Source organism: Haliaeetus albicilla, chromosome 17, assembly GCF_947461875.1.
Source record: "Haliaeetus albicilla chromosome 17, bHalAlb1.1, whole genome shotgun sequence".
In the NCBI taxonomy this organism is placed as follows: Eukaryota; Metazoa; Chordata; class Aves; order Accipitriformes; family Accipitridae; genus Haliaeetus; species Haliaeetus albicilla.
The window spans coordinates 30,745,475-30,758,567 of record NC_091499.1 but is presented as its reverse complement, the minus strand read 5'-3'; the positions used below and the strand labels follow the sequence as shown (position 1 = coordinate 30,758,567).

General features: G+C 49.9%; 1 protein-coding gene across 1 annotated transcript; it reads right to left on the bottom strand.

Moving 5' to 3' along the window:
- Positions 1-4,240: 4,240 nt before the first annotated feature.
- On the bottom strand, positions 4,241-10,133 carry MAL (mal, T cell differentiation protein). Its single transcript, XM_009918085.2, has 4 exons — positions 9,897-10,133; positions 6,323-6,490; positions 6,006-6,140; positions 4,241-5,666 (listed from the first exon to the last, which is right to left on the bottom strand). The coding sequence occupies exons 1-4, from the start codon at positions 9,981-9,983 to the stop codon at positions 5,592-5,594; spliced, it is 465 nt and encodes a 154-aa protein (XP_009916387.1). The 5' UTR covers positions 9,984-10,133; the 3' UTR covers positions 4,241-5,591.
- Positions 10,134-13,093: the final 2,960 nt, after the last annotated feature.

Genomic DNA, 13,093 nt, shown 5'->3' with positions numbered 1-13,093 from the left:
CATGGTGAATTTAATTGAGTTTTATCTCACTCTGGTAATGAAAATTCTAATTCAAAGGCTGTGCCTGCTGAGCAGTTGGCTGAAGGCTTTATTCCTGTTTGCCAGCTCAATCTAAATCCACCTTCAGTAGGATTGCAAAGTGTTTGGTTTGCAAACTTTCTTGTAAGCAGCATATCAAACTACTGTTCGAGAATGTATGCTCACATTTAGCTTGCATCTTACTGTTGAGCAAAATCAAGAATGAATAAACCTGGGCTAAAGTAATCCAATCTTGCTGTGTTTAGATGACCTTCAGTTTGCCTCTGTCATTGCAGAAACACTGAGCTGAAGTGAGTTGGCTCTGCCACTGACCCAAAACAGCCTCAGGTTGGGTAGTAGAGAGAGCCTGAAGTGACTAACTGGGTCAGCTGTTTGTCATTTGCTTCCCTGTGCTGCAGTGAGCAGATGGATCGTGCCAGCATTTTCTCTCTTCTCAGAATCAGGAATAAGGTGCGTGTCAGTAGCAGGTGATTGCACCCAGGCTTGGAGATGTCCTGCTGCTTCCTTGCACTCTGTTCTTCCATTTCCTCACCTAACACATATGGAGAAGCCCACCATGTTCTGGCCTAAGAATGGTGATGGTGCCACAGGAGATCATACAAGGCCACTGCTGCAGAAAAATCTGGGATGTGGGTGATGTCAAGGTCTCCAGCAATGCCCCATCTGCGCAGTGGGATGAGATGGCAGAATTGGGCAGGCCCTTGTCTGATCTTAGGAAGGACTGAAGAAAGACAAGCTGTAGGGACAGGTCCTTAGCTAGCAGCACATGATGCAGAGCAAGTTGTAAAGTCCAGCTCTCCCCAGCTGACCTGGGCCTGAACACTGTTCATTGCGCAACCCAACCTGAGATGTTGCATCACATTTTCCCAGCTCCTGAGGTGCACAGGCCATCACTCGGCACAAGGGTCCCAGCCTGTCTTTTGTGAGTAGAGGTCTGCAAACAGACATCACCCTTGAACCCTTCTTGGTCACTCGGTAATTTCTGTTCTCGCTGCTAGTGTAGGGTAAAACAAGACATTATTCTCAGTGGATCTTTCCTCCGTCAGAGAAGGTAATGTGGTAACCACAAATCTCCCTCTTTCCCCAAGGTCTGCGCACTAGCTACACTTGCATCTGCTCCCATGAGGGTCTTCAGGACTCCTCTGCCCTTGCCTCAGCTCTCTGGAGGAGGTTTAGGGCTCTTCTCAGACCCACAGGACAGTGACTCATGTTTGAGCACTTCCATAAATCAGGAGTAAGGCATTTCCATCCCTCAAAGCAAATGGGGTTTCAATGCTTGATTCAGTTAGCTTAAGGGAGACCAAGGAGCAGGAGGGGGCCATGGTCTTGGTGCAAAGATCAGAGGTGGGGAACGGACCACGGCTGAGTCAGGAGAGGCAGGGACAGACCGAGACTGTGCCACAGACCCACATGGAGCTTTGATCCCTCCATAGAAGTAATCTTTTGTGGGTTTCCTGTTTTCACAAGTTAGTTCATATTGATATAGATGCTGGTATAGATGTTGTACCCAGCATACAGTTTGCTCATCACTCACAGATAAAGCTGATGGTAAAATGAGAAATGTCAGAAACTCCTGTGTTTTCAATGGAGCAGGCCATAATTTTCTATTAAGTTTCTTTGCTTTCAGACAAAGAAAATTCCTCTCCTGCAATTCAGGAAAAGATGGAAGTGCTTCTAACTCATTGCATCACTGGAGGCAAGGTATCCGATATACAAATATTTGGGGAACAGCTAACATTGCAGGTAAGAAGCTATTTAATTAAACAAGAGCGACCAAGATTACAATCTGGGCATAGTTAATGAATGCTATGTCTGTAATCTTTTTATCACAGGAGCTGAGGTTTTGCTTGCCTTCAAGCAGATGGTTTGTTTTAACTAAAGCCTGAGTGCTTGCTCTCTAGCATAGATGCCTGCAAGAGCTCCTTGTTTTGCTGAGGAAGCTGGAGAAGAGCAGAGGTGGCCACTCTAGTTACACTACCAGTTGAAATCTGGTGGTGGCTGCAGGGGTGCAATAGGTTTGCACTGTTTTTAACTGTGTGAATGGGACTTAAGCGCTCTGAAAAAAGGACTGATTTGTGGCTTTTTAAATGGGCTGCTCCATCTAGCTAAATCTGCAAGGGAATCCCAGGGGTGCATGACATGACATGGCATAAGGAGGATGCTGTTGAAGATGAGGTGCTGGCCTAGGGGGATCTGGAAATGTCTGCGCAAATGGAGCGTGGGATGTTGGGCCAGGCTGGGAGCAGCTCTGCAGGCAAGGACTGCGGGTGCATTGTGGTCAACAAACTGCAAGCGCCAACCCCGTGCAAGCAGCACGCTCCAGAGCCGGCCATCTCGCATTCTGGGGAGCCATGCTAATGTGCAATTAACCCCAGACAAGTATCTCCATGGGAGAAGGATCAAGACTGCAGTGTTCATCATGAGCAACGTTTCCAGTGGGGTGACAGCAAATTCTCAGGCCAATGCTATCCTCGGGGCTCTCTGTGAGGACGAGACCTGGTGCACATAGGGTAGATGGTCTGCAGGTCCTGGGAGATTCTCCGAGCTCTGGGCAGCAGCATTCCCTTCACGAAGCATTGAGGTATGCCATTTTCCAGGCAGCTACCTTGGGCTGCCCAGCTTCCAGGGCATGTGGGTCTTCATGGCTGCATCGAGACGATTGGAGGGCTGGGCGTGATGGCAATGGAGACCTCTGGGTGCTTTTTTCATTTTCTCTTTCTTTCTCTTCTTTCCACAGTGTAGGGAACGTGCATATTGCTGCAACTCACCTGGTTGCCGTTCAGCCTATTATCTCTGCCCAGCCCTCCCCAGGTAAAGACGTGGCCCAAGTTACACTGGGACCACAGGGCCTCCCTCCAAATGCCATGTCCACCGTCTTGTCTCACCCCTCTCCCCGGCTTGCGCAGGGGCTGACGAGCACTCCCCTGCCAGCAGCACCTTGCTGTTTTTTTCCAGGGCTGGTTTACAGCAAGGTTACGCTAATGCTGGGGTGGGGAAGTATCTTCAGCAAACCAGAAGCAGGGCCAGAACGAAAGGGGCAAGCAAGTGAACTAGTGCAGACTGGTGTAAACTGGTGTGCAGCAGGGAAAGGAGAAGCAAAGGGCAAAGCAAGGCAGAAGGAATTGGGGAGGAGAGATGGGAACCCTTCCAAGATCCTGCTGGAAATGTAATGGGCATAAGGCATAGGGACATGGATGAAAGTGGAAAGACAGCGCTGCTTGGTGAAGAGGTGCTGGCCACACCTGGGTGCAGGAGGTGGACAGGGATATTGCATCCCAGGGTCCAGGGTATGACCACAAATGTCTGCCTTTGTAAATAGACCCAAACAGAAAGGCCTCTTTGTGTTTTAATGCTAATTTCAGGGGTGTTAATAGAAGCAGGGCAAATCTAGGCACAAGCCCTCCCCCCCTACCACCCATGATGATGTGATGTTGAAACCAGTTTCCGCAGGCGCACATTAAACTTGTAGAACCAAGAGCCTTTGTACAAAGTGGCTGTGAGTTCACTCCTTGCTCTGAAAAGGGGTTGGGTTTTTTTTTTCCACCTCTGTTGCAATGAGTTTGCTGTTGTCACATTAACACAAGCAAAACAGGTCAGGCTGGTTTTGAACAAGGAAAAAACAAGAAAAAAGAATCAAATGTTTTCCTCACATTGCAATTAAAAAGTTTCAACCCAAACCCATGGTCACAGCTCAAAAGTCCCCCCTGGATCTGAAGCAACAGAGGTGTCTCTAAGGCAATTTTATTTCCCTTCCATGCTCCAGTCCTTGTTATTATCCAGGAACTTCAGACTCAAAATGGAAGCAATTTTTGCCCCACAAGCTGGAAGGGCTAATTAGGCATGTCTAACACGTGAAAAGACCCCTTCTTGGGTTTAAACCGCATTTAAATTAACTCACTGTTGTGGTTTAACCGCAGCTGGCAACTAAGCCCCACGCAGCCACTCGCTCACTCCCCCCTGGTCGGATGGGGAAGAGAATCAGAAGAGTAAAAGTGAGAAAACTCGTGGGCTGAGATAAAGACAGTTAAATAAATAAAGCAAAAGCTGCGCACACAAGCAAAGCAAGGAATTCATTCACCACCTCCCATGGGCAGGCAGGTGTTCAGCCATCTCCAGGACAGCAGGGCTCCATCACATGTAACGGTGACCTGGGAAGACAAACGCCATCGCTCTGAATGTCCCCCCCTTCCTTCTTCTTCCCCCAGCTCTATATTACAGAGCATGACGTCCCATGGTCTGGGATGTTCCTTGGGTCAGTCGGGGTCAGCTGTCCCGGCTGTGTCCCCTCCAACCCCTTGTGCCCCCCCAGCCTGCTCGCTGGTGGGGTGGGGTGAGGAGCAGAACAGCCCTTGGCTCTGGGTAAGCACTGCTCAGCAGGAACGAAAACATCCCTGTGCTATCAACACTGTTTCCAGCACAAATCCAAAACACAGCCCCATACCAGCTAGGGTGAAGAAAATTAACTCTACCCCAGCCAAACCCAGCATGCTCACTCAGGTTAATGCTCTGGAGAAATTTAAGAATTCAGATGAACCTCATCCCTGAGATTAACCGGAGTTGGTCTATGCCCTGGCCCTGGCTACAGAGCCCCCCAGGCTCCCCCCACCAGAAAAGGCCTCTCATTCATTCATGCCCAAATCCGTGTCTCGTCGTTACACACTGCCTTGTTACAGTGCAGTGCTCCTGAGGCTGTACAGGGCTTGTGTACCTATGTGTGGCAAAGACAAAATAGCTGAAATGACTCATCTATTTGCAAAATCAGACCAAACCCATCTTTATTAGTGACACAGTGCCGGTGTATGTGAGAGAAGCTATGCACCAAAGACAAGAGCTGATTACCTCTGCATATTCAAGAGGTTATTCTAATAATCCATACAATTCTCCTACAGTCTACTGCCCAGCTTATAAATTGTATTTTGTAGGGGGATTAAAGACAGTGGTAATTCCTGGCATTATGGTTGTGCCTCATAATTCAGCAATACCCTTCAGGGGTTGCAATAACTCATATTGCCCCTGAAGCAAGTTAAATATTGCCTGTGTTTCTCATCACAAGTCAGAGATGGCATTTCCAGAAACTGCATGAAAATATTCTTTTGGCACAGCAGGTTTAGGGAAGGAAACAGGCTTACATGGATGGGCGGCATTTAAAATGACCCCGTTTCGTACTCATGCTCCTTAGTGCTGGTTGTTCAGGCTTCCCCTGATAGCAATAACAACCCTGGAGGCATAAAGGTGTGGTTCAGGGAGATTTTAGCACTCTGAACCCAACTGTATTATTCTTTCTAAAGCTGGATGGTTTTTTTATTTGGGCCCCTGTTACCAGCATCAAACCGTACCCAACCCAGAAGAGACTGAAGGGAAACAGATTGTGCCAGGATATAGCTTTCCCTGGCAGGTTCTTTGTCTTCATGGCCATGGTCCCACATAAAAAGCTGCTTGTTTATAGCATACACATTAAAAACCAAAACCCAAACCCAGCCTGGAAACTGCATTCGTTGAACAACTTTCATGCTCATGGGGTGACCACAAGACACACTTGCGAGGGGAGGCTCTTAGGATGATTTCCATCGCAGGAGCGAGCACACCTTATGGATCACGTACAACAGGGTAGCTATGAATGCGAATACCTACAATGGAAAAACACATCATCCAGTTAACTTTTTATTATATGGTATGAGTTCCTGCACTGAGCAAACATCTCATGATGCATTATTGTTACGGATGCACGCATACTCAAATCCAACACGTGTTAAAGCTCAGATTCCTGCTGGGGGTGGGTGGGGAAGAGTGTACTGCCACAGTTATATTTCTGTTGACTCTTGCATGTTTGGAGACATTCATACGTAGCAGGACCAGGACTAGTTTCTCCCCCTGTCCCTGAATGGTTGATGCAAGTAAAGATTTGCCCTTGAGGCTGCTCCGCAGTCACCTCCTCACCTTCCTGCCCCTGCTTGCCAGGCACTCACCACAGCAGCAATGTTCTCCCGGTAGATGGTCGTCACCACAGGATCGGTAAGCCTGCTGACGCTATAGGTGAAGTAGGCTTCCAACACGGCAGCACTGAGGTAGAACAGAGCTGCTGTCTCCTGGCAGATGATGTCCTAAGAAACAAGGATCACGCAGTCATTTCCAAGGAGGGAGCACGCTGCCAAGGGGAAGAAAAAGGAACCCACACAAGCAAGCCCCAGCCTGTGATTTGGAGTGCAGTAGCAGCAAAGGAGGCAATTGTCTACCAGTGACACCAGGGAGGGGAGAAGCCCTGAGGTTTGTCACATCCACTTACCAAGGTGACCCAGGAGCTGCTGCCCCCATGGGCCCCACAGCTGTAGAGGCACAGGAGGGTGATGGACATGACGAAGCAGAACACAGAGACAAACATCACCCAGCCTTGCAGGATGGGTACCGTGACCCTCGAGGATGCCACCAGGATCCAGACAAGGCCCCCAAAGATCTGCAAGTGAAAGTGGAAGAGAGGTCGATCATGGGATAAATTGGCTTATCCAGAGCAGAGCCAAAAGCCACGCATGCCTCTGGCACTAGCACTGCACATGGCAATAGCCCAGGGATGCCTTTGAGTTCTTCCCAACCTCCACTTGAAACTGGGTATTTAGCTGGGAGCATCTGCCTTTGATCTTGACCCCCAAAAAGCCTCCCTGCCTCCTGGTGTCACTGCCATTCACGCCCTCCCCACATCAGTGTGCTCAGGAGGTTCAGACATTTTTGAAGGCTGGTTTCGATAAAGAGGGAGGCTTATTTCAGAAGGGCACATTTGCTTCACACCCAGTGTGACAGACTCTTGAAAGGAGTGGTGTCAAACCCAGCTCACTTGCACAAACGGCGCATGAAGGCCACATGCAAATGTCACCCTGAAAGGACAGACAACAGGTTGAAGAGAGATAATATGGTCAGTTTTACTCTCCGAGGTAGGGGAAATAAGGTTGAGGCTCCCAGCTCTTCCTGGCAAGGAGGGCTTGTATTGCTGCTCCAGCTATTTGGGTCATCCTTCGTCACCAGCTGCTGGTCCGGTAGCAGGTGGGACCCCATTCTTCTCAGCCAGCCTTGGGAGTTTTCTATGGGTTTTCTGGTGGGGTGGGGAACACAAGGACAGCTATATCTACGTTCCATCCTTTCTCCTCCAGCAGATTCCTACACAAGAGGATGAGAGCACGATGTCCGATGCTGCGGAATGTCTGAGCTGCAGGTGGTGTCTTTGCACTAAAATGCACTCAGCAGCTTTTCTCTGCTGCAAATCAGCCCAGTTGTTTCTTGAACCTGTGCAAAGTTTAGTCTATGCAGCATCCTATGATAAGGAGCTCCTCAGCTGAACCCACACTGTGTGGAGACTGGTGCTGCTGTGGGGACCTATTCCTCATCACTGGCTGGTGTTGGATTTGCTGGCAAATCTCCAGAGGTAAGAGAGCCTCACTGACTCTAAGATCATTCTGATCGTCGGTGTATCCCAGGCCAGCCTTTGCCAGCATCCAAGTGCCAACTCATACAAATCATGGTGTTTCCACTTCCTTGGAGGCATTTTGCAAGTGGAAAAAAAGTTTCTGATTTATGATACTCAGAAAATGCCACATCATTTGTGTCACCCCACATTTGTAGGAAAGTTCATTGGTTCCATTACGCAAACTGATACATTAAATCAATGATGTGGTTGAGACCTTGCAAATATCTGAGTGAAAATAGGTCTTCCAAAGTGCTGCTGTTTTGGTGCCCCTTGTAACAACCAAAACCTGACACTTGTACACTAATCCAGTCCCTGTAATAACTCATGTGGTGACACCATGAGTGCATTGCAGCTAAAGATCTGGGAGAAAACCTTACAGTTTCTGCATTAAAATCCAGCACAACTGGGGTGAAATGTGAGGTTGGGGGCAGAAGTATCACTTCTCGTTGCTTACTACTCCCCATCTCTCCTTTCTGCAGGATGTGATTTCTCACTCAGGCAAGTATGTTTGACATGGTTTGATTACTGACTTTGGTTTTATGATGCTGCTGTTCAGCAGACTCATAAAAATGAGGAAAGGGTCAAGAGGCTTTCAGTAACAACCCACAGCAGGTTGTGGACAGCAGTCTAAGAAAAACTTATCTTTCAAATGGCCTTTTACAAAGAAAATGTTTCTGTTTTCAGCTTGTTTTAGCTTTTGTTTTAGCTTTTCCAGATATGCAGAAACCTCTTCAAATAAAATAGATTACAAGAATTAAGCCCAGCCCCACAGAATAAAAATGGTAGTTCTTAATCAGCACATCCAGATGTGGCAATCATCTGAGCTGCAGGCAGGACCTTCTGGCATTTTCACAACTGTCTTAGCATTTGAAATGCCAAATTTTTTTTTTATAGTTACTGTATTAACCCACTGCGGGCAACCTCAGATTCCACTAAGGAGTTGAGAAACCCTATCCTTCTGAATGCTGTGATTCAAGGCAGCCACCTCCTTTGTACACAGCAGAGATAGTACAGCTGCACAACCTAAAGTCATACACCTCCGGAGATGGAGAAATCTGGTTATGCAGCATTCCTCTTTCCCTGGTGGTTCCTGAACCTTTAGGATGCATATTTCCAGGTCTTGCCCAAACCAAAGGATAGGGTGCTTATTTTTGTCTCATTAAGAAAACTGCCTTGCCAAATCCCCTGGAGACAGGAATTACAAACAGTTCAAGGCACAGCGGGTACTGTAAGAATGCCAAGGCCAACAGTACGCTCAGCACCAGGACTAATACAGCCCAGTGGCAGGGGTGGCTGGCAAGTGTCTGCCCAGCCAGAATCTCCACAGGGACTTTGCACCCTCCTTCGTGCAGCTGTGGGAGACCTGGAGCTTGCTCTCAGGGCCCAGGCACAGAGAAAAAGTCCCCAGACCATATTTGAAGGTGCTGAAGCAAAGCTTTCCTCTACACATTGGTAATGCCTGCTTTAATCCAGTTCCTCTTTGCTTTACTGCTGTCACTAGGAGAATGAGATAACGCTGTGAATTCCAGGAGTGTGGGCTGAGTTGCGTGACAGGAAAGGACTTGGTCCCAGATGGCAAAGTTGAAGTTTTTAGTGTAAAATAGTCTGAATGCCATCCTACAACACCCAGCCAAACCCCTCAATGTTGGATGAAAGTGGTCAGGCTTTGGAAAAAGCCTCTCAAACTGTTGTGAGAAGAGCAGGTTTCATGGGTGGGTGCAGAGGACAGAGGAAAAAGGTTCCACTTGAAACTTTCCCTCTTGTAGTCAGTGCTCACAGCAACTGCTTTTAATCCCCTGTGCCAAATCCATTAAGATTATGATCTTCTCCTGCTCAATGAAATTACAATATGGGAAGAATTTACAAGGTGTTTGTTCACCATTGCCCACATACCCAGGTCCAGCACTTTGCACCTCCAGCTCAGGAATTTTGCAGCTAAGCAGTGCAGCTTCGACAGCCCAGGCTCTTTGCTGCTGCGAACAATTACCTCAGTTAGCCTTTACCCCCTGCTTTAAGCAAGCAGTTTATCCTCTGCCTGTATCAGCAGCTAAAATAATCTTCCAATTAACTTAGTGGCTCAATTTGGCAATCTAGTTTAAAACTGCCAGCAACTCCCTCAACTTTTTCAACTAGGAAATGACAAAACCTTTTTACAGGTGCCACAAAAATCCCTTGCAGGCTAAAGGAGCGCTGCCGAGCCCCAGGTCAGGGCTTTGTGGTTTTTTCTTTGCGGGTGAGCCCCATCAAGGGCTGTCCCCAGACCTTTGTGGCTCAGCGACCTGGTGTGGTTCCTGAACCATGTGCTTGGTGTCCGGTCTCATCCCTCCGACACCTGCAGCACCAAGAGTGCTGAATGCCCCCACCAGCAGCATCTGCCCTCCCGCAGGGAAAAGCCAGCACTCACAATTTCAGGAATGAAGAGCACATCTGGGAAAGTCGTCAGGACAGCCAGGCCGCTGGGTAAAGAGGCGGTGGAAGTTGCCGAGGACATGGCGAGCCTCCCACGGTGACTGTCAGCTGCTCTGGCTCTAGCTGCCGGAGGTGGCTGCTGAACGCAGCCTCCTTCCTCGCTTCCCTCCCTCCCTCTTCCTCCTTCCCTCCCCTTCTTCCTGCTTTTCCTTCTTCCCTCCCTCCGTCCTGCTGGCAGGTGAAGACAGCTGTGAATGGCACGGTTGTGGCGAACCCCTGCGACCTGGGGTTACTCGGTGGCTGCCGGGAGGCTTTCAGGAGACGGGGCCAGCCCTGAGGCGTTTTCGGAAGAGCTGTCTACACAGGCTGAGCACACAGGGCAAGTCCCTGGGCGGCGGTGGGTGGCACTGGCTTCCATCTGATGGCAATAAGGAAGACCTGTGCCCATCCAGCCGGGCGGCCTCCTATCCCCTTTATTTGCAGAGTAAATCAGCCCGTCCCCACCCACGTGAGCTGGCCACAGCGCGGGCACGAGGCCAGCGGGCGGCCAGGGCAAACCAGGACATGGCAGCTACCGCCGAGGAGTGGGGCTGAGAAATGTCTCACGGCCGGAGACGCATCCCAAGACAAGGGCAGTCAAACTGCAGGGCAAACCACTTCTGTCATCTCAGAAGGAGATTGGATATGCCAAGGTGTTGTTTTGGGTTTGTGTGGTGGGGGTTTGGTAGAGGAGTAGGGTCCGCAGGGCCGGCTCCTGGGAGAAGCTGCTCGAAGCTGCCCCGGCTGGGAGCCGGACCCGCCTCTGGCCCAGGCCGAGCCCCTCAGCGACGGCGGGAGCGCCTCTGGGAGAAGAGATTTCAGAAGGGGAACGAACGCCCCGTGAGGGAGTCGGGGGAGCGGGATGTGAGAGGAACCCCTCTGCGGATCCCGAGGTCAGGGAAGGAGGAGGGGATGCCCCCGCAGCCCGCGGGGAGGCGGCAGGCTGTCCCCCCCAGCCCGTGGAGGGGAGCGGGGGAGCGGATGCCCCCCAAAATGGTGGCAACTCCGTAGGAAAGCCTGTGCTGGAGCAGTCTGTGCCTGAAGGACTGCAGTCTGTGGGAAGGACCCACGCTGGAGAAGTTTGTGGAGGACTGTCTCCTGTGGGAGGGACCCCACGGTGGAGCAGGGGAAGAGCGCGGAGTCCTCCCCCTGAGGAGGAAGGAGCGGCAGAGACAACGTGTGAGAAACCGACCCCAGCCCCTATTCCCCGTCCCCCTGCGCCGCTGGAGGGAGGAGGGAGAGAATTCGGGAGTGGAGTTGAGCCAGGAAGGAGGGAGGGGTGGGGGGAAGGTGTTTTAAGATTTGGTTTTTACTTCTCAGTATCCTTCTTTTGATTTGATTGGTAGTAAACTAAATTGATTTTGTTTCTTTCCCAGGTTGAGTCTTTTTTTTGCCTGCGACCATAAGTGGTGAGTGATCCCTCCCTGTCCTTGTCTTGACCCATGAGTGTTTCTTTATATTTTCTCCTCCTCATTCCACCGTGCAGGAGGAGTGAGCAAGTGGCTTTGTGGTGCTTTGTTGCCGGCTGGGCTTAAACCATGGCACAAGGCAAAAAAAATTACCTAAGATAATGAGATTGCCCAAGCCATTTGGCTTCTTTTTTTTTTTTTTTCTTTTTTTTTAGTCTGGAGTCTATGGGAGTGAGTCATTCCCCTCTCCATAATATGGAGTGTTTCCTTCTTTTTAACATGCTTACTTGTTAGCAAAATCACACAACTCTGGAAGCTAAGGACAAAGACATGACACATCAGGAAAAGAAAAGGAACAATGTGGCAATGCACATTCCTGTGGCCCAGTGACCCATGGAAGAAGTGCCCATTTTAGCCAGGCCCTATATATGGTGCTTGCCCTTTGGCAGCTGTCCCCATGCACAAGTCTTTGGTGCAGGGTGTGGAGCAGGAGGTAGGACTGCCTCATTCCTGGCCCCACACACCTGGCACATTGTCCTGGTTTCAGCTGGGATAGAGTTAACTGTCTTCCTAGTAGCTGGTACAGTGCTATGTTTTGAGTTCAGTACGCAAAGAACCTTGATAACACTGATGTTTGCAGTTGTTGCTAAGTAGTGTTTAGACTAAAGTCAAGGATTTTTCAGCTTCTCATGCCCAGCCAGCGAGAAAGCTGGAGGGGCACAAGAAGTTGGCACAGGACACAGCCAGGGCACCTGACCCAAACTGGCCAAAGGGGTATTCCATACCATGGGACGTCACATCTAGTATATAAACTGGGGATTGGGGGGGGGGATCGCTGCTCGGGGACTAGCTGGGTGTCGATTGGCGGGTGGTGAGCGATTGCACTGCGCATCATTTGTACATTCCAATCTTTTTATTATTGCTGTTGTCATTTTATTAGTGTTATCATTATAATTATTAGTTTCTTCCTTTCTGTTCTATTAAACCATTCTTAAACCCACGAGTTTTACTTCTTTTCCCGATTTTCTCCCCCATCCCACTGGCGGGGGGAGGGAGTGAGTGAGCGGCTGCGTGGTGCTTAGTTGCTGGCTGGGGTTAAACCACGACACACATGCAGCCCCGATAACTGCCACCGTCAGCTCTGGCCAAGAGCCTCCAGCCAGCGTCCTCACAGCTGCAATGGAGGGCACGTTCGGGCACCGCTGCTTTGCTCCCAGTGACGGCAGCAGCTGGTGTCGCAGCCCTGGGGCAGGAGTGGGGTACCCTGGGCAGCACTGAGCGTGGTGGCGAGGCTACGGGAGCCAGCTACGTTGGAATAATGGTGGCACCTGCACCGTTGGTGCAGATCCTTCTGGCTGAGAGCATGATGGGTTCATTTTGCAGCAGGCTGGCAGGCAGGAGGAAATGGGGAGAGCTCTGCAGGGAGGAACAGAGTAAACCCCTGCCCTGAATACAAGGGAAACAGATACTGGGGGCATCAAGTACAAGAAAGGAAGACAGTGTGAAAACTTTCCTTTACAGAGGAAGCAGTGGGGCAGATGGCTGGAGGAGGCTGCAAACTCAGAAGAATTGGACAAATGCTTTTAGTAAGCAGATTAAGGGAGGGGGATGGTCCCCACTTTAGGGACCTCCCTACCTTATTTTATGCAATGTGCACAAGAATGTGACCAGAAAGGGAAGGATCCTCTGGCATAGGTTCTTTGGAGTATCAAACCTGCCTGAAAAACTATCATCACCAGGACTT

Coding starts and splice junctions, on each gene's coding strand:
- MAL (XM_009918085.2), bottom strand. CDS start 9,983: ATGTCCTCGGCAACTTCCACCGCCTCTTTACCCAGCGGCCTGGCTGTC. Junction 6,491..9,896: donor TGCTCTTCATTCCTGAAATT/GTGAGTGCTGGC, acceptor TTTCACTTGCAG/ATCTTTGGGGGCCTTGTCTG. Junction 5,667..6,005: donor GGGAGAACATTGCTGCTGTG/GTGAGTGCCTGG, acceptor TTTCCATTGTAG/GTATTCGCATTCATAGCTAC.